This window comes from Mustelus asterias, chromosome 19, assembly GCF_964213995.1.
Source record: "Mustelus asterias chromosome 19, sMusAst1.hap1.1, whole genome shotgun sequence".
NCBI lineage: Eukaryota > Metazoa > Chordata > Chondrichthyes > Carcharhiniformes > Triakidae > Mustelus > Mustelus asterias.
The window spans coordinates 67,433,732-67,451,934 of NC_135819.1; the positions used below are offsets into that span (position 1 = coordinate 67,433,732).

An 18,203-nucleotide genomic window follows, 5' to 3' on the forward strand; every position below is an offset into this window, starting at 1 on the left:
GGGAGAACGTGCAAACTCCACACATGGTGACCCGAGGCTGGAATTGAACCCGGGCCCCTGATGAGGCAGCAGTGCTAACCACTGTGCCTACATGCCCCCCCCCCCCTCCCTCTTCTATGATATTCCTTACACTTGACACAGAATGGTAACCATTGAGCCTTATGATTTTTGGTGTTTATTTTTAATTTCGGTTTTAAAAAGATGGTAAAATCTGTTACGGTAAAAGAGGTAAAAATAACACCACCAATACGGCAATGTCAGGAAAATAAGTAGTATAAATGAGCTCTCTTTGTATTGTTAAATATTGGAAATTAGGTATATGTTTAAGTGGGTTTAATTTAGTGCTTTTGAGTAAAGATAGAAGTTTAGTTAGATTCATGTTAAAGGTGTTTTGTATGTAAGGGGGTTTTGGTTTTAGTTCAACCTGTTTCTGTTGTGCTTGACATGTAAAGTAAACATGCTTGGAGAAAAAAAGATGTTGCCTAGCAATGAGGGGGACCTTGGGAAAATAAGTTTTTTGAGTTCAGTTTTTCAGAGGAGTCGGAGCTTTTCGGGGAGAGCACATCTCTCTGGGCTGCCAGAAAAAAATCAATACAATGGAGTAAGGGGCAAGGAAGCAAATGCCAGAAATCGAAAGAATGGCTAGTTAAAGAAGGGAGAGAAATGGTGAAGTTTCCAGGAAGTCTGAAGTTAAAAGAACAGGAAACTGGAGTAGAACAGGGTACTGTCCAGTGAAGATAGAGCTGAATAGGAGTTGGTTCGTGAGAAACCAGAAAGATACCTGGAATGAATCTAAGATTTGTGATATCTTATACACTTTGAGATGTTAGTTGAAATAATTGTGGAGCAGTTGATGGCTGGATCTCCAACTTTGTGTAAAAGCATTCAAGACAAAAGAATCCAGAAAGGAAGACCTTGTTAAAACGGTGGAGATGAAGCTTCATTTGAAAGATAGTTGGAAAACACAGAGATGGATTGTTGATGAAAACAGCTGACGAAAAGGCATTGTTTGAAATAAGATTTTAAGTGTCTTTCAGAAAATGGAGTTTGGAAACTTTCATGCGAGAATCATCTGAGGGGGGGATTTGAGGAGAAATCCACGGAAGAGTGATTTTGAGTGGCATCTGCCATTTGAAACACAATATAAATATAAACATAACATTGGTTTCAAAATTGGGTGTTATCCTTAAAATATGTGAAGATAAGGGAGAGTGGAGGAGTATTGAACTCTAACCAAACTTTTCATTTTTAATAGTTTTTTTGTTTAAAAACTAATTGACATCCCAGTGACTCTGTTCCTCCACGTTTTCCTAAAAAAAGTACCATGTTACGGTCTTCTGAGCCAGGTTAACACCAACTGGGATTGTAACAGCAATTTTAAAATGAGCAACTGAAACATTTGCTTGCACTTGTCTTCAAAAAGTGCAATCCTAAAGGAATTGCAGTGCATCTTCCATGATATCTGCAAGAAGGTCCAAGATGTGATGCTGTGGGTTAGATGCAGCAGAGACCTTGTTATAGGCAGTCACATAAGAACATAAGAAATAGGAGCAGGAGTAGGCCATCTAGTCCCTTGAGCCTGCCCCGCCATTCAATAAGATCATGGCTGATCTGAAGTGGATCAGTTCCACTTACCCGCCTGATCCCTATAACCCCTAATTCCCTTACCGATCAGGAATCCATCTATCCGTGATTTAAACATATTCAACGAGGTAGCCTCCACCACTTCAGTGGGCAGAGAATTCCAGAGATTCACCACCCTCTGAGAGAAGAAGTTCCTCCTCAACTCTGTCCTAAACTGACCCCCCTTTATTTTGAGGCTGTGCCCTCTAGTTCCAGCTTCCTTTCTAAGTGGAAAGAATCTCTCCACCTCTACCCTATCCAGCCCCTTCATTATCTTGTAGATCTCTATAAGATCCCCCCTCAGCCTTCTAAATTTCAACGAGTACAAACCCAATCTGCTCAGTCTCTCCTCATAATCAACACCCCTCATCTCTGGTATCAACCTGGTGAACCTTCTCTGCACTCCCTCCAAGGCCAATATACCCTTCCGCAAATAAGGGGACCAATACTGCACACAGTATTCCAGCTGCGGCCTCACCAATGCCCTGTACAGATGCAGCAAGACATCTCTGCTTTTATATTCTATCCCCCTTGCGATATAGGCCAACATCCCATTTGCCTTCTTGATCACCTGTTGCACCTGCAGACTGCTTTTTGCGTCTCATGCACAAGGACCCCCAGGTCCCTTTGCATAGTTGCATGTTGCAATTTTTTTCCATTTAGATAATCCAATTTGCTATTATTTCCCCCAAAGTGAATAACCTCGCATTTGTCAACGTTATACTCCATCTGCCAGATCCTCGCCCACCCACTCAGCCTATCCAAATCTCTCTGCAGACCTTCTATGCCCTCCACACGATTCATTTTTCCACTTATCTTTGTGTCGTCTGCAAACTTTGTTACCCTACACTCAGTCCCCTCCTCCAAATTGTCTATATAAATGGTAAATAGTTGAGACCCCAGTACCGATCCCTGCGGCACGCCACTAGTTACCATCTGCCAACCAGAAAAGCACCCATTTATTCTGACTCTCTGCTTCCTGTCGGATAGCCAATCCCCAATCCACGCTAACACCCTACCCCCAACTCCGTGTGACCCAATCTTCAGCAACCTTTTGTGAGGCACCTTATCAAACGCCTTTTGGAAATCCAAAAACACCGCCATGTTTGATCCAAAATGCCTGAATTTGCAGCACATTTCCAGTGCTAAACCATAGTCTTGACTGAGGCAATTAATGTGATGAGCAGGATTGACTTCCAAAGAATACTGTTAAAATTGAGGTTGTAACACAAAAAAGGTAAATCAAACTGCCATGAACTTGCAAGAGGATTAGGGAAAGCAAATTCTCAAGTTGCATTGGACCCTTTTTGATTTACTGGATTTAAATTTAACATCCATGGATTTAACATGGAACCCTTTCACGAAGTAATTATCTAAAATCAAAAATTTAAATATTGCTCTTGAAAGTACATTGGGATAAATGAAATCCACTATTGAAAATTGCACATTTTTATTTGTATGCAGCAGTATACATCAATGGTATCTGAAAAATAGTCTCCATAATTGATTTTGGTAATAGAAGGAATTATGCTGCTTCAGTATAAATTTATTTCCTCCTTGCTGTTGCTGAATACCTTTCATTTTGACATGCCTGTTATAGCATTAGTTTTCTTCAAATATTATTTATGCCCCCAACACTCGGTTTCATCTGTATCACACTTTCAATTGCACTTGTTTGTTTCACTGCTGAAGCACACATTGACTAAATCTGCCATAGACTATGAATGATTTGTAGTTTCAGTAACATGAATTATGAGGTGTTCTTGGGGTCCATTAGTTCTATAAAGATTGCTTCAATGTAGGTTTGTAACCATTTGAAAAATCAGTGCACACACCTACAACAACATTTAAATTTTCACTATTCTTCCAACATCATTGGAACACTTTTTGGAAGGTCTTCTGATCCTTGGTTATAGTTATAGAAAAAATCATAGAAGAATCATAGAAACCCTACAGTGCAGAAAGAGGCCATCCGGCCCATCGAGTCTGCACCGACCACAATCCCACCCAGGCCCTACCTGCTAATCCCTCTAACCTACGCTTCTCAGGACAGTAAGAGGCAATTTTAGCATGGCCAATCAACCTAACCTGCACATCTTTGGACTGGGAGGAAACCGGAGCACCCGGAAGAAACCCACGCAGACGCGAGGAGAATGTGCAAACTCCACACAGACAGTGACCCAAGCCGGGAATCGAACCCAGGTCCCTGGAGCTGTGAAGCAGCAGTGCTAACCACTGCTACCGTACCGTACCGTGATCATTATCAAGGACTAAAAAACACACGGTCAACAATGTGAGAAAAGCACCATTGATCATCACTGTTTTCCTCATTTTCCTCCAAACGAATAAAGTTAACCAAATACTTATATTCTGAGTATGTCACCCGTCAAATATGGCTGATTGCACGGAGGAGCTGAGGGGCCTCTGGGTAGTTTGGATCTCATTCAAACAAAGAATCATTATTGTTGTGGACTTTGGAACAATCTGTGCTCTCGATTTGCCAACTTTGCAACAAGGTTTTTGTCAGTGGTTAACACTGAGCAAGTGTTGGGATTTAGCTTTGGCACTTAAGTGGTGTTGATGTATTTTCTTTCCTTTTCCTCAACTTAAATATAATGTAAAATGAAAGGGCGAAGAGCCATCAACCATTCTTTGCTGACTTATTGGTTTAAGACCTGATCCTGGCAGTTGTTCTAATCCATAGTGCCTCCAGGGTTGCCTCTTTCCTCTCGTCATTCCTCTCCGACTTGTTCTGGTCAGATTTTGGGATGTTGGTGTTCATGACTCAGCTCCTGAATTTGCACCAAATCCAACTTCCTTATCTAGGAGAACAGAATTGTGGAGACTTTTCCAAGGATGTGTGTTAAAGAAGCAACTCTTTGGTAGTGCAAATGCCAAGAACCAGTTCATTGATACCAGTCTCCTGGAATCAAATCTAAATAAATGTCAGTGTGACAAAGAGGGAAGAGTATATGCATAGGTTCCTAGAATTAACCATTTCTAATGACTAGACCTGGACAGCAAAAGATTAGATGGCTCTGCTTACAGCTCTGTATTACTTGGTAATAATCAGAGGTTGCATTTGAACTATGGAACCTAATATGAAAAATATTGATCCATAAATTGTGGTGAAATAGGCCATTTATATGCAGTGAACACTTTTTAATGTTGAATCTCATTAATGCAACAGTGAATATGTCTATAACAGTATTTCACATTGAGCTGGAAAATTCCTGACTCCCCATGGGTTTACCAGAGTGTAGCTGAATCATATGGACCAGAAATACACTAATTGAGAAGTTGGCCCCGGAACAGTGCTCGAGAGCACAATTGTGTTCTGTACCTTGGTGTTATGAAGGAAAAACCTGAAACGTTCCTACTCTGGACTGCTTCAGTGACCCTGCTGGAAATGAGTGAGGACAAGATTTGATTTGGCTGCCGTGGTCTCTCCTCCCACCCCCTCAAAATGCACCTCCTGCTTGAATAGTAGTCATTTGGATGCAGTGCTACAGAGCATCCATTTTTTAAAAGAATTATACATTTTCCAAATTATGTGAGGTCTGAGCAGTGTAGATAGGGAGAAACTTTTCTAGATGGCTGTAAGATTGAAAATTACTGGTTTAAAGTAATTGGCAAAAGAAGCAATGACGACATCAGGAAAAACCTTTTATGCACAACTCATGGTTTAGATCTGAAAGGTACTGCCCAAGAGTGATTGAGGTAGATTCAACTGAGGCCTTGAAAGGGCATTGGATAATTAAAATGACAACTTGTGGGGGAGTTTGATTTGGTGATCTGCTCTTGCACATAGATATAGCATGGACAGGCTGGCCTCTTTTTGTGCTCTAATTATTCTATAATTCTATACTCTGAGAAGCAAGCACCATCCAACAGGGGACGAGACCAATGGGAATTGAAAACAAATGGGTTGATTCTGGCTCCATGGATTCAAAGAAGATTTAGATACGTGTTTTGTTTTTACTTTTTCACTTTCTCTTTCCCCTACGTAGATGTGTGATAACTTAAGATTTACACAGCATAAGATGTGAAAATTTTGAGCCATAAGTATTACATCTCCAGCATTGTAATGTTGCATTGTGTGTTTGGTAGCTGTTGGTAAAAATACTTTGAATATAAGATTGCTTGCATGTGTTTTGTTCAACTTGTTCAGTGCTATTGAGCGTTTTTTAAAAAAAAAAGTGGTATCTGTTGTCCAGCTGCTGAGAGTTGACTTTGATCTCTTTCCCTATTTCACTCATGGGTTTATGGGGGATGGATTTGGGGAGAGGGGGGTGATTAGGAAGTCGATGTGTGTCCAGGACTGTGCTTTCTGAAGTGATTGTTCAGTTTCCTGTAGTTTAGTTTTACTTTGTGCCAAGAAGCCACCTTGATGGTGAGAAGTTGACTAGGAAAGCCAAGTATTATTTCCATTGATTAGAACAAGTTTCTACTTTTTAGAACTGAATGAGCTCTTGGTGACTACCACCTTAAGGAGGCCAGAATAGGGCTTGCCCAAGGCACTGAAATTTGTTGTTTAAACTGATCTTTAATGAATCTGTTATACATCCTATTCATCATCCACATACAAATGGAAGAAGCAGCCATTTAACTGTGAGCTCTATTCCATTTCCAAAAGATTTATTTTTCCAACAACATTTTAATATCCTCATACCCCTCCTAATATTGTCTTTGTGGATAATGTCACTGTTCGTTGGGGAGTTATCATAGAAATCATAGAAACCCTACAGTACAGAAAGAGGCCATTCGGCCCATCGAGTCTGCACCGACCACAATCCCACCCAGGCCCTACCCCCATATCCCTACATATTTTACCCGCTAATCCCTCTAATCTATGCATCCCAGGACACCAAGGGGCAATTTTAGCATGGCCAATCAACCTTACCCGCACATCTTTGGACTGTGGGAGGAAACCAGAGCACCCGGAGGAAACCCACGCAGACACGAGGACAATGTGCAAACTCCACACAGACAGTGACCCAAGCCGGGAATTGAACCCAGGTCCCTGGAGCTGTGAAGCAGCAGTGCTAACCACTGTGCTACCGTGCCGTCCATAGGAGATTAGTTACCTGCTACAGAGTTCGCAGCCCTTGACTTGCTCTTGTAGCTGTAATGTTTATATGCCTGAACCAGTTCAATTTCTGGTCATTGGTAACAGTACAAGATGTTAGTGGGGATTTCCGCAATGGTATTGCCATTGAATTTCGAGGGAAAGATTGTTAGATTTTCTCAGCCATAGAGTCAGAGGTTTACAGCATGGAAACAGGCCCTTCGGCCCAACTTGTCCATGCTGCCCTTTTTTAAAACCCGTAAGCTTGTCCCAATTGCCCACATTTGGCCCATATCCCTCTGTACCCGTCTTACCCATGTAACTGTCTAAATGCTTTTTAAAAGACAAAATTGTACCCGCCTCTACTACTACCTCTGGCAGCTTGTTCCAGACGCCACCCTCTGAAAAAATTGCCCCTTTGGACCCTTTTATATTTCTTCCTTCTCACCTTAAACCTATGCCCTCCAGTTTTAGACTCCCCTACCTTTGGGAAAAGATACTGACTATCTAGCTGATCTATGCCCCTCATTATTTTATAGACCTCTATAAGATCACCCCTCAGCCTCCTATGCTCCAGAGGAAAAAGTCCCAGTCTATCCAGCCTCCTCTGTTATAACTCAAACCATCAAGTCCCGGTAGCATCCTAGTAAATCTCTTCACTCCTAGTTTAACATCCTTTCTATAATAGGGTGACCAGAACTGTACACAGTATTCCAAGTGTGGCCTTACCAATGTCTTGTACAACTTCAACAAGACGTCCCAACTCCTGTATTCAATGTTCTGACCAATGAAACCAAGCATGCCGAATGCTTTCTTTACCACTCTGTCCACCTGTGACTCCACTTTCAAGGAGCTATGAGCCTGTACCCCTGGATCGCTTTGTTCTATAACTCTCCCCAGTGCCCTACCATTAACTGAGTAAGTCCTGTCCTGGTTCAATCTACCAAAATGCATCACCTCGCATTTATTTAAATTAAACTCCATCTGCCACTCGTCAGTCCACTAGCCCAGTTGATCAAGATCCCGTTGCAATCCGAGATAACCTTCTTCACTGTCCACCATGCCACCAATCTTGGTGCCATCTGCAAACTTACTAACCTCCTAAATTCTTATCCAAATCATTAATATAAATGATAAATAACAGTGGACCCAGCACCAATCCCTGAGGCACATGGCTGGTTGCAGGCCTCCGGTTTGAAAAACAACCCTCTACAACCACCCACTGGCTTCTGTCATCAAGCCAATTTTGTATCCATTTAGCTACTTCATCCTAGATCCCCTGAGATTTAACCTTATGCAACAGCCTACCATGCGGTACCTTATCAAAGGCCTTGCTAAAGTCCATGTAGACAACATCAACTGCACTGCCTCATCTACCACCTTGGTTACCCCTTCAAAAACCTCAGTCAAATTTGTGAGACATGATTGGTGGTGATGGTTGCCTAGTATTTGTGTGACACGAATATTAATTGCCACTTGTGAGCCCAAGCCTGGATATTGTCCGGGTCTTTCTGCATTTGGACTGCTTCAGTATTTGAGGAGTCGCAAAGGATATTGGGCGCTTTGTGATCGTCAGCCAAATTTCTCCACTTCTGACCTTATGATCGTGGGAAGGTTATTGATGACAGAGCTGAAGGTGGTTGGGCCCAGAATGCTACTTTGAGGAACTTGTGCAGCGATAGCTTGTGGCTGGGGTCATTGGCTGCCAACAGTTGCAGCCATATTCTTTTGTGCTAGGTATGACTAACCAGTGGGAGTTTTCCCATAATTTCCATTGAATTTAGTTTTGTTAGGATGTGGCATGAAGGAACCCTATCAAATGCTGCCCTGATGGTGAGAGAAGTTATGCTCAAGTTGCCTCTCGAGTTCAGTTCTCTTGTCTATATTTGGACCTAGGGCATGATGAAGTCAGGAGCCAAGTGCCACTTGCAAAGCCCAAACTGAGCATCAATGATCAGGAGGTTATTGTGCAAGTGTCACTTGATAGCACTGCTTGATGGCACCTTCTGTCATTTTGCTGATGATCAAGAGTATACTGACAGGTGGGAATTGGATTTGATTTATTACCCTCGGGGCCCTAGCTAATTCTGGAGCGGAAGTCTTGTGCATTACTGCCTCGATGTTGTCAGGGCTCAGTTTTTGCTCTACTTATGTATTCAGCCATTTCTTGATATCATATTAAAGACTGGCATCTGTGATGCTGGGGGCCTCAGGAGAAGGCTGAAGTGCATCATCCACTTAGCATCTATGGTTGTAAATGCTTCAGCATTTTCTTTTGCACTGACATAATGGGGGACCTGTCATTGACATGGCGGATATATAGTTGGAGCCTTCTCTGATTAGTTGCTTTATTTTCCACCATCTGTGACTGTGTCAGCAGATTGTTGACTGTAGGATCGCTTAGCTCTGTCTATCATGTGCCTTCTGCTGTTTAGCATGCATCTGTTGTGGCACCAGAAGGGTGACACCTCCAATGTATACCTGGTGCTGCTCCTGGGCTGTTCTCCTGTCCCCTCATTAAAGCACAGTTGATCCCATGGCTTGATAGCAGTGCTGGCATGAGGGATATGTCAGACCATGAGTTACAGATTGTGGCCCAATACTATTTTGCCTCAGTTGATGGCCCACAATGCATAATAGACACCCCAGTTATGAATTGTTGGACGCATTCTCAATCTCCCCCACTTAACACAGTGGTGGTGCCACACATAATGGGCGGTATCCTCAGTGTGAAGATGGGACTTGGTCTCTACAGGACTGAGATGATTGCTTCTACTGACATTGACAGGTGCATCTGTGACCAGTAGATTAGTAAATAAGTCAAGTAGTTTATTTCCCTTGGTTCCCTCACCACCTGCCACAGACCCAGTCTGGCTGATATGTCCTTGGGAATTTGATCAATTGCAATGCTACCGAGCATTAAGGTTCACCCAGCCAGACTGCAGAACTTTGAAAAAGCACGGACGGTTGCAATTGCACAACATGGACTGCGAATTCATCAGTTGAGGGTAGCAGGAGGTTTCTTTGCTGATGTTTCACCTGATTCCATGAAGCTTCATGGAGCCCAGACTTGATGTTGAGGACTCCCAACTGTATATCAGTGTTGCCACCTCTGGCGTGGTGATGATGAATCTGGGTCATTGGCTGTAAGGAATGATTTGGTGAGTATGACTGTCAGGCTGTTGTTTGACTAGTCTGTGGTACAACTCTCTCACTTTTGGCACCAGCCCCTAGATGTTAATGAGGACTTTGCAGGGTCTGATGGGCAGGGTGAGCCATTGTATTTGCTGGTGCAGCCAGTGCCAGGTGGTCCATCCAATTTTACTCTTCTGTAACTAGTTTGTAGGACTGAGTGGCTTGCTAGATAGACCATTTCAGAGAGCTGTTGTCTGTTGGCTTAGAGACCCATGTAAGCCAGTTAAGGACAGTAGATCCAGTGAGGAAAATAGGTTTTCTTCCCAAAAGGGCAATAGTGAACCAGATGGGTTATTGCAACAATCCAGTAGTTTCATGACTGAAATTGCAGTTTTGTTAATTGAAATTAAATTCCACTGCATGAAAATAAATGTTGATCTTGTGTGTATTTGAGGAATTATTTTAGTCTTATTTATCCAACTGTTTGTCTGAATGTCACTCAGTTGTTTTTTTGTTTTTTTTAGCTCCCTATGAAGGTGGTGTATGGAAAGTTAGAGTGGACCTACCAGACAAATACCCATTCAAATCTCCTTCTATAGGTAAGTACTTGCATAACTATGTATTTGTGTTGAGATGGCTGGTCTTCACCAGTGATACAATGGTATAAGAGGAATATAAGGTGGCATAATTGTTTTATTCGTTCGTGGGACATGAGCGTCGCTGGCTAGCCAAGATTTATTGTCCATACCTAGTTGCCCTTGAAGTTAGCGATGTGCCACCGCCTTGAAACACTGCAGTCCATGTGTTGTGGGTTGTCCCACAATGTCATTAGGGAGGGTATCCCAGGATTTTGACCCAGCGATTGCGAAGGAACGGTAACGTATTTCCAAGTCAGGATGGTGAGTGGCTTGGAGGGGAACTTGCAGGTGGTGGTGGTCCATGTACCTGCTTCCCATGTCCTCCTAGATGGAAGTGGTTGTGGTTTGGAAGGTGCTGCCTAAGGATCTTTGGTGAATTGCCATGGTGCGTCTTGTGGATAGTACACACTGCTGCTATTGATTGGTGGTGGAGGGAGTGGATATGGTGCTTTGTCCTGGATGATGTCAAGCTTTTTGAGTATTGTTGGAGCTGCACCCATCCAGGCAAGTGGGGAGCATTCCGTCACACTCCAGCAAATAGCTAAAGCATACAAACTAGGAAGGAGCATTGCTACCAGATGGCAGTAGATTGCTCTATTTGGTCATGCTATCTTAGGATGGGAAGTTAAATATGACTAAAGCTCCTAGTCCAGACTGCTCCACAGCAGTTTCTGCTGGAGTTGCAGCTGTGTGACACGGTGTGAGTGGGAATTGCTCTGTTGCCCTGTGATTAAAGAACATGTGGACACTTACTCTCTCAGCACCTCTAGTTCACAGCCAGTAGAGAGTGACTGTGTGCCCAAACCATCCCAGAATAAGGTATCTACACCTTTTGAATGAGAGAAAATTGATGAGAAACGATGCTCAGTGTGCAAATATGACTTTTTTAAAGGTTTAAAAAAAATGCTGGAAGCGCAAAAGAGGTCAATCAGGATCAGGAAAAAGATCTGGGTTACTGTTTTGGAGTCATTGGTAAAGTTAACTCAGCTTTCCTTCTCGTAGATGCTATTGTTTTTCCAGAGTTGTATTTCTATTTGGATTTCCTTAAAGCTAGGTCTGGTTATAAACCTTACCAGAACTAGTAGTAACAAACTGTGTTGCTATCCAAAATTTTACAAGGTAAATTGGCGCTTGCTGTGCCACAGTCATTTTTTTCCCCTGTAACAAAACAGGAGCTCACCTGTTTAAAAATAACTGGAATGAAAAATGTTAAAATGTTGTCTTAGTGAATTAAAGCAGCTTTATATCTTAGTTTTGAATTGAGTTGTGAATTTACTGCAATGTTTTGGCAGCTACCAAATGGCAAGTTTTAAAGTACTAGCTGTTGACAGAGGCACAAGGGGGCGCGATTCTCCCAAAAAAATTCTTGTGTCGAATTCACATGAAAACTGGAGCAAATCGCACTTTTTTTTTCAGTGGGAGCTCGGGGCAGGGCATCCAGCATGGATTGCGCCAATCCAGCGCCGCCTAAATCTCCCAGCGTGCTGTGCTAAAAAGTCAGCGCAGCGGGATTGAGAATCACCCTCAACTATATTTTACTCCTGTATAGTTCTCCATTTTCTCCTTTCCCCACCCACTAACAATACAGCAATCGTGCATTATAGGTCAATTCCTGAATGATATTTTGGTGTCATGCTGTATTTCTTGGGTTTCTCCGTTAGCTGCTGCTTGTTGCTCATGCTTCCAGTGAGCCTGCTGTGAAGCAGCACATTGTTAGCATGGTGCAATGTTATGTCCTGGGCAGCTCAGCAATTTGTTTCAGCTCTGCTTTGATGTTTGAAGTAGGAAACTATACTGTTCTGTGCCTCACATCCAGCACAGCAGCAGCTATGACTCTATGATACACAGCCCAGTATAAATGAGACACATCTACACACACAGGTAGGTTTGCACGCATTGACAAAACACACAGCAAATCTAAAAATGCCTATTTTAGTGTTAGATGTGCATTTGTGGTGTTAGTATTTTGGTGAGGCCTCCAAGGAGGAGGCCTCACCAAATACTTGTATTGAAAAATGTGGCTCAATAGTCAATACTTGAAGTACAGGGCACTAACTTTGCTGAAAAGAATGAGAGAAAGTAAGATCAATCAAATAGTTATTTGACTCAAACATTGGGAAGGGAAAACTAAGGGCAATAAAGTAGTACTACAGTGTTGAGATTCTGGGAAGGATTTAAATAGGAGACAGTGTAATGTGTCTTGACTTCCATCACAAAAGGATGCAGGGTGGAATGGTGTAGAAACAATAACTTTCATTTGCATAGTAAAATGTCCTAATGTGCTTCAAATGAGCGATTTATAAAACAGCCTTTGATGCAAAGGTGCATAAGGGAATATTAGGACCAATGATGAAAAGCTTTGTCAGAGGTATGTTTTAAGGAGTGGCTTAAAAAGCGGAGAGGTTTAGGGACAAAATTTCAGAGCTTAACGATCTGGTCAGCTGAAGACATTGTTGTGTCACCCTATACACAAGACCTGAACAGCGATGAGTAACATTCGTGTCACAAGTGCCAGACAGTGACCATCTCTACTATCTCTACCAAGAGAGAATCCTTTAAACATTCATTGCTATTACCATTGCTAAATCCCCCACCATTGACATCTGAGGCTTGCCATCAACTAGAAACTAGACTGGACTATTCAAATACTGTAGCAGATCAGAAGCTGGAAATTATGCAGTGAGTAACTCGCCTTTTAACTCCCCAAAGACACTCCACAATTGGCAAGGCACAAATCACGAGGGTGATTGATAACTGTCCATTATCCTGGTTGAGTTCAGCTTCATTAGCACAAGCTCAAATGTACATCTGTATATGTATAGCCAATGGAATCTCTTTGTGCAGTGTACCTTTATCTCTTGGAGGATCTGCAACTCCTGTCAGTGACTACATAGATTGAAGATAATTGGTAAATCATAGAAATCATAGAAATCATAGAAACCCTACAGTGCAGAAGGAGGCCATTCGGCCCATCGAGTCTACACCGACCACAATCCCACCCAGGCCTTACCCCCACATATTTTACCCACTAATCCCTCGAACCTACACATCCCAGGACTCTAAGGGGCAATTTTTAACCTGGCCAATCAACCTAACCCGCACATCTTTGGACTGTGGGAGGAAACCGGAGCACCCGGAGGAAACCCACGCAGACACGAGGAGAATGTGCAAACTCCACACAGACAGTGACCCGAGCTGGGAATCGAACCCAGGACCCTGGAGCTGTGAAGCAGCAGTGCTAACCACTGCTACCGTGCCGCCCTAGAACCAGACGATGGCAAGAATTGTTTTGCACAGCAAATTGTGATCTGGGATGTACTGTATGAAGGGTTCATCGAAGTAGAAACTTTCAGAAGGGAATTGTATATGAACTTAAAAGGAGCAATGTATAGAACTCTGGGGAAAGAGAAGGTGAGTGGGACTAACTGATGAGCTCTTTCAGAAGAGTAGGCACACGGCACACACTCCTCTTCCTTTATCACTAGGTCTAAACCCTGGAATTCTCTACTTTATAGCTCTGGGAACTCCTTCACTACACAAACTGTAGGCCCACTGCCTTCTTGAGGCCAACTGGAAAAGGGAAATAAATGTTAGCCTTCCTAGTGATATCCATTTCTTGACGATGTCTTTTAATTTGGAAGATGGGCGGCACAGTGGTTAGCACTACTGCCTCACAGCTCCAGGGACCTGGGTTCGATTCCCGGCTTGGGTCACTGTCTGTGTGAAGTTTGCACGTTCTCCCCTTGTCTGCGTGAGTTTCTTCCGGGTGCTCCAGTTTCCTCCCACAATCTATAATGGGTTATTGATTCTTTTTAAATTGATATTTTCTTTGAGGCCTTTCTGTCTCATCTTGTAGCTATTGCTGTGGAATTCAAGAATTTCAAAAATAACTTGGGGGGGAGGAGAGAACACCTTGATTAAGATGTGCATTGATTTGGCAAGCTTTTTCAGATAAATCCTAATCTGACCATTTTATCAGTTGTTTCTAGAAACTCGGTTTAAAATTTACATGCCCTGCCGCACATTCCTCCCAGAACTTGTAATCCATCAACAGTCTTTTAAAGTTTCAAGTAAATTTTCAGAGATTAATGATGGGCTAAATAACCTCCTTTTATGCTGTATGATCCTATTATTCTCCCTGTTTATTGCAGTGCTGCCTTTCAAAGCAAGGTTAATCTGTGTTCACAGCGTGTCATGTCATGTGAGAGTGGACTGAAAGGTGTCGCGTTATATTGTATTTATCCTCTGGTAATTTTAAATGAGAAGGATGCAAGTGAAATTATAACTTCATGACCCATTTGCAAAGTTAAAATGTGCATAATTATAACCTAAACATGTAAAGGGTTCTGGAGAACAGAACCACGGGAGGAAGTTCCTTTGCTTTTAAAAGGAAATTAGCCATTTTCTAAAAGAGGAATCCTATGCAGTTGAGTACTTAATTCAGGAAAAACTGTATTTTACTTGTACCAGTCTTCAATTAATGACACCCTGAAGTGTCCCAAATGGTAAATATTAATGTGTAATTGAACTAGACCAAGGTCCTAGGTTTGACTTTCGCCCGTTATGGGAGTGCTACATTTAGTCTGGATTGTTCCTAGCTAAGGTACAGGGAGATTGGTCAGTTTCTCTGCTCATGATCATACTCTTATCTGATGGTGTGCAGCTGAGAATTGTACGAGTGTCAGCTAGAGTATGATGCTCTCCGTGGTAAAATAAGTTGTCACTCTTGGCGTAGAGTCCATTTGGAAGAGATAAAGGAGAGATGTCGTTGCATTTCTGTACCCCAATAAGAGTCACAACTTTAGGTCTGGACATGGAAACAGGAAATATTTTGCATTTTGTGCTCATTCCCTTCTAAAAGCCATGATTGAATCTGGATCCAACATCTTTTTGGGAAATGCAATCCAACACCTAACCATTTGCTATGTAAAAATGCTTTTCCTTAATGCTGCCTTTGGCTCTTCTATCAATCAGCTGTAATCTGTCCTCTGATGCTTGATGCTTGACCCTTCTACTGGAAGCATGTCTCTTCTCTCTGCTGTTTAAACCCTTCATGCTTTTGAATACATTGATGTCAAATCTCCTCTTGACCTTCTCCAAGGGGAGCAACCACAGCTGCTCCAACTTATCCACATATCTGAAGTTCCCCATCCCTGCAACTTTTCTTTAAATGTTTTATGTACCTTCTAAAGCCTTCACATCCTTCCTAAAGTCCTGTGCCCAGAATTGGAACAGTACATTAGTTGAGGCTGGACCAATGTTTTATTAAGGTTGATCCTTTGACTACAATAGGGTTGGTAAGAAAGAAAGCAAGAGATTAATCTTGTTACAGGAGAGCATTAGAGGGATTTAATGTGATCATTTCTGTTGAGGTATCATGTACCATTCAGAATGAAACTGACTAAATAATTGACACAATCATTTTTGTCATATTTGCATTTAATATTGCAATAAAAACTAAACTACTTCAAATGTGCAACTTTATCTTTGTTATGAGACCTTTGCTGTTAAGTGTTTTGCTAACTATTCAGTAGTAAGTTAAGTTACTGAGACCAGAGCTGCAAGAAGTACTATCTCCCTGTTCTGATATTCTCGTGTTCGAAGGATGGTATTTGCAAAGCCGTTCCTTAAGTTAAATTGGCCAATTAGCATTGAGCAGCAAAAGTGAACTTTGAATATGTATTTAGCAGTCTATTTTGTGTCCTTGTGGTATTTGTTGTTTTTTTAAAAACCCAAAACTTTGGTTCTTAATTGCCTAGTGGCTTTCAATTGTTGGGAAGTACAAGCTCAGATCGGCACACTTGTAGAAAGAAAGAGGCTAATGTCTTTTATGATATGAACCGAAGGAGGTAACTGCAACTATTGGACCTGTGTATATAATACAATGAGATGGAGCAATGTTGAGAGAGGCTTGTGTGGAGCATAACTACTGGCATAGACAAGTTAGGCTGAATGGCCTGTTTGTGTTGTGGATTGTATAATGCAATAGACACTGCAATTATTGTTGCTTTATGCTAGATATCTTCTCGGTTTTCTTTAGATTGTTATGTGGTAATTTCATTTGCAGTAACTCTTTGACATGTGACTGCATCCATACTATTTCAGATCACTTTGCCATTGAAATTCACTTGCTGTTGGAATGTGGCTGGAACTCGCAGCAAGGAGAGTGTACAAGCAGACAATGCTGCCTGCCAGCATGTTGAGCTGTAGTACATTCTGGAGGCAAGCCTGGCTTCTGTCAAGTTTGTATGTTAAGCTATGTATTTGGGGAGGTGATGGGACTGTAACAGCTACAGTCACTTTGATGTATTCTGATCTTCATCCAAGTGGTAGGGCCAACTACCTTTTACTCGATGCAAAAATCCCCTCCAAAAATAAGTACTGAGTAATTTTAACCTAAAATTATTCAGAATGAGCTACCCCTGCAATGATCGAAGGCTGCTTCCTCAGGCATTTCGAACAGCATGTTCGGAGGACCACTAACAACATGTTCAAATTGAATATTTGGCAATTGTGAAACAACCCAATTTTTCTTCCAAGTTGGCAGTGACGATGCTGCAGGTACTGTTTCATGCATATACAATCATATAAGTAATTTAATGCAGCTTTTTCATACTTTCAAAGATTGGAATACAGGACTTACGAGCAGGATGGGGTCATTTGGCCCTTTGAGCTTGAGCCCATTCAATCTGATCACAGCCAATCTGATTTGGTCTCGCTCCACTTTCCTGTTATGCATGTCAACCTTTAACTCCCCTGTCCAATGAAAATCTATCTAACTCAGTCTTAAATAAATTTCAAGGCGCAGCCTCTAATACTTTCTGGGGAAGAGAATTCCATACTATATTGACTCAAAAAATTATCCTCATCTGTCATAAAAAGAAGACCCCTTTTACTTGTCCCCGAGTTCTTGTTTCCCACACGAGGAAACATCCTCCTAGTATCCACCTTATCCAGTCCCCTCAAGATCTTGTACATCCTCTCATTCTTCCAAACCTTAGTGACCTAACCTGCTCAATCTTCACAAAATAACCTCTTCACCCCAGGAATGAGTCAGTGAACCTTCTCTAAACTGTTTCTAAAGCAATGTATGTCTTTTTCAAATAAAGAGATCCAAGTACTCCGGATGTAGTCTCACCAAGGACCTATATTGCTGCAGTAAAACTTCTCCACTTTTATGTTCCATTCCTCTTGCAATGAATGTCATTCCATTTGCCTTTCTAATCTTTTGCTGTGCTTGCATACTAACTTTGATTCATGTACCAGGGCATCCAGATCCTTCTGTACCACTGAGTTTTGCAATCTCTGTCTATTTAAATAGTATACTGCTTTTCTATTCTTCCTGTTAAAGTTGACACGTTTACATTTACCCACATTATTCTCCATCTGTCAAATATTTGCTCTCTCACCCTTTGCAGACTCACCATCTCCACTTGACAACTTAGTTTTCTACCTATCTTGGTGTCATTGGGAAATTTAGATGCCATACATTTGGCCCTTTCATTGAAGTCATTGATACAGATTGTAAATAGTTGAGGACTCAGCACTGACTCCTGTGGCACTTCACTGGTTATAATTTGGTAATCTGAAAAATACATTGTTTATCTCTACTCTGCTTCCAGTTAGCTAACCAATCCTTTATCCATGCTAATAGGTTACCCCCTACATGTACACCATGTGCTGTTGTCTTGTGTTGTAATCTTTTGATGTGGCACCTCATGAAGTGGCTTTTGGACATC

General features: G+C 41.9%; 1 protein-coding gene across 1 annotated transcript in view; it reads left to right on the forward strand.

Moving 5' to 3' along the window:
- The window catches only part of ube2h (ubiquitin-conjugating enzyme E2H (UBC8 homolog, yeast)), a 127,954-nt gene that overhangs the window by 68,175 nt on the left and 41,576 nt on the right, over positions 1–18,203 (forward strand). Inside the window, exon 3 of the mRNA XM_078235801.1 lies at positions 10,351–10,425. Within this exon, the coding sequence (XP_078091927.1) occupies positions 10,351–10,425 (75 nt within the window). The remainder of the gene's footprint in view (positions 1–10,350; positions 10,426–18,203) is intronic.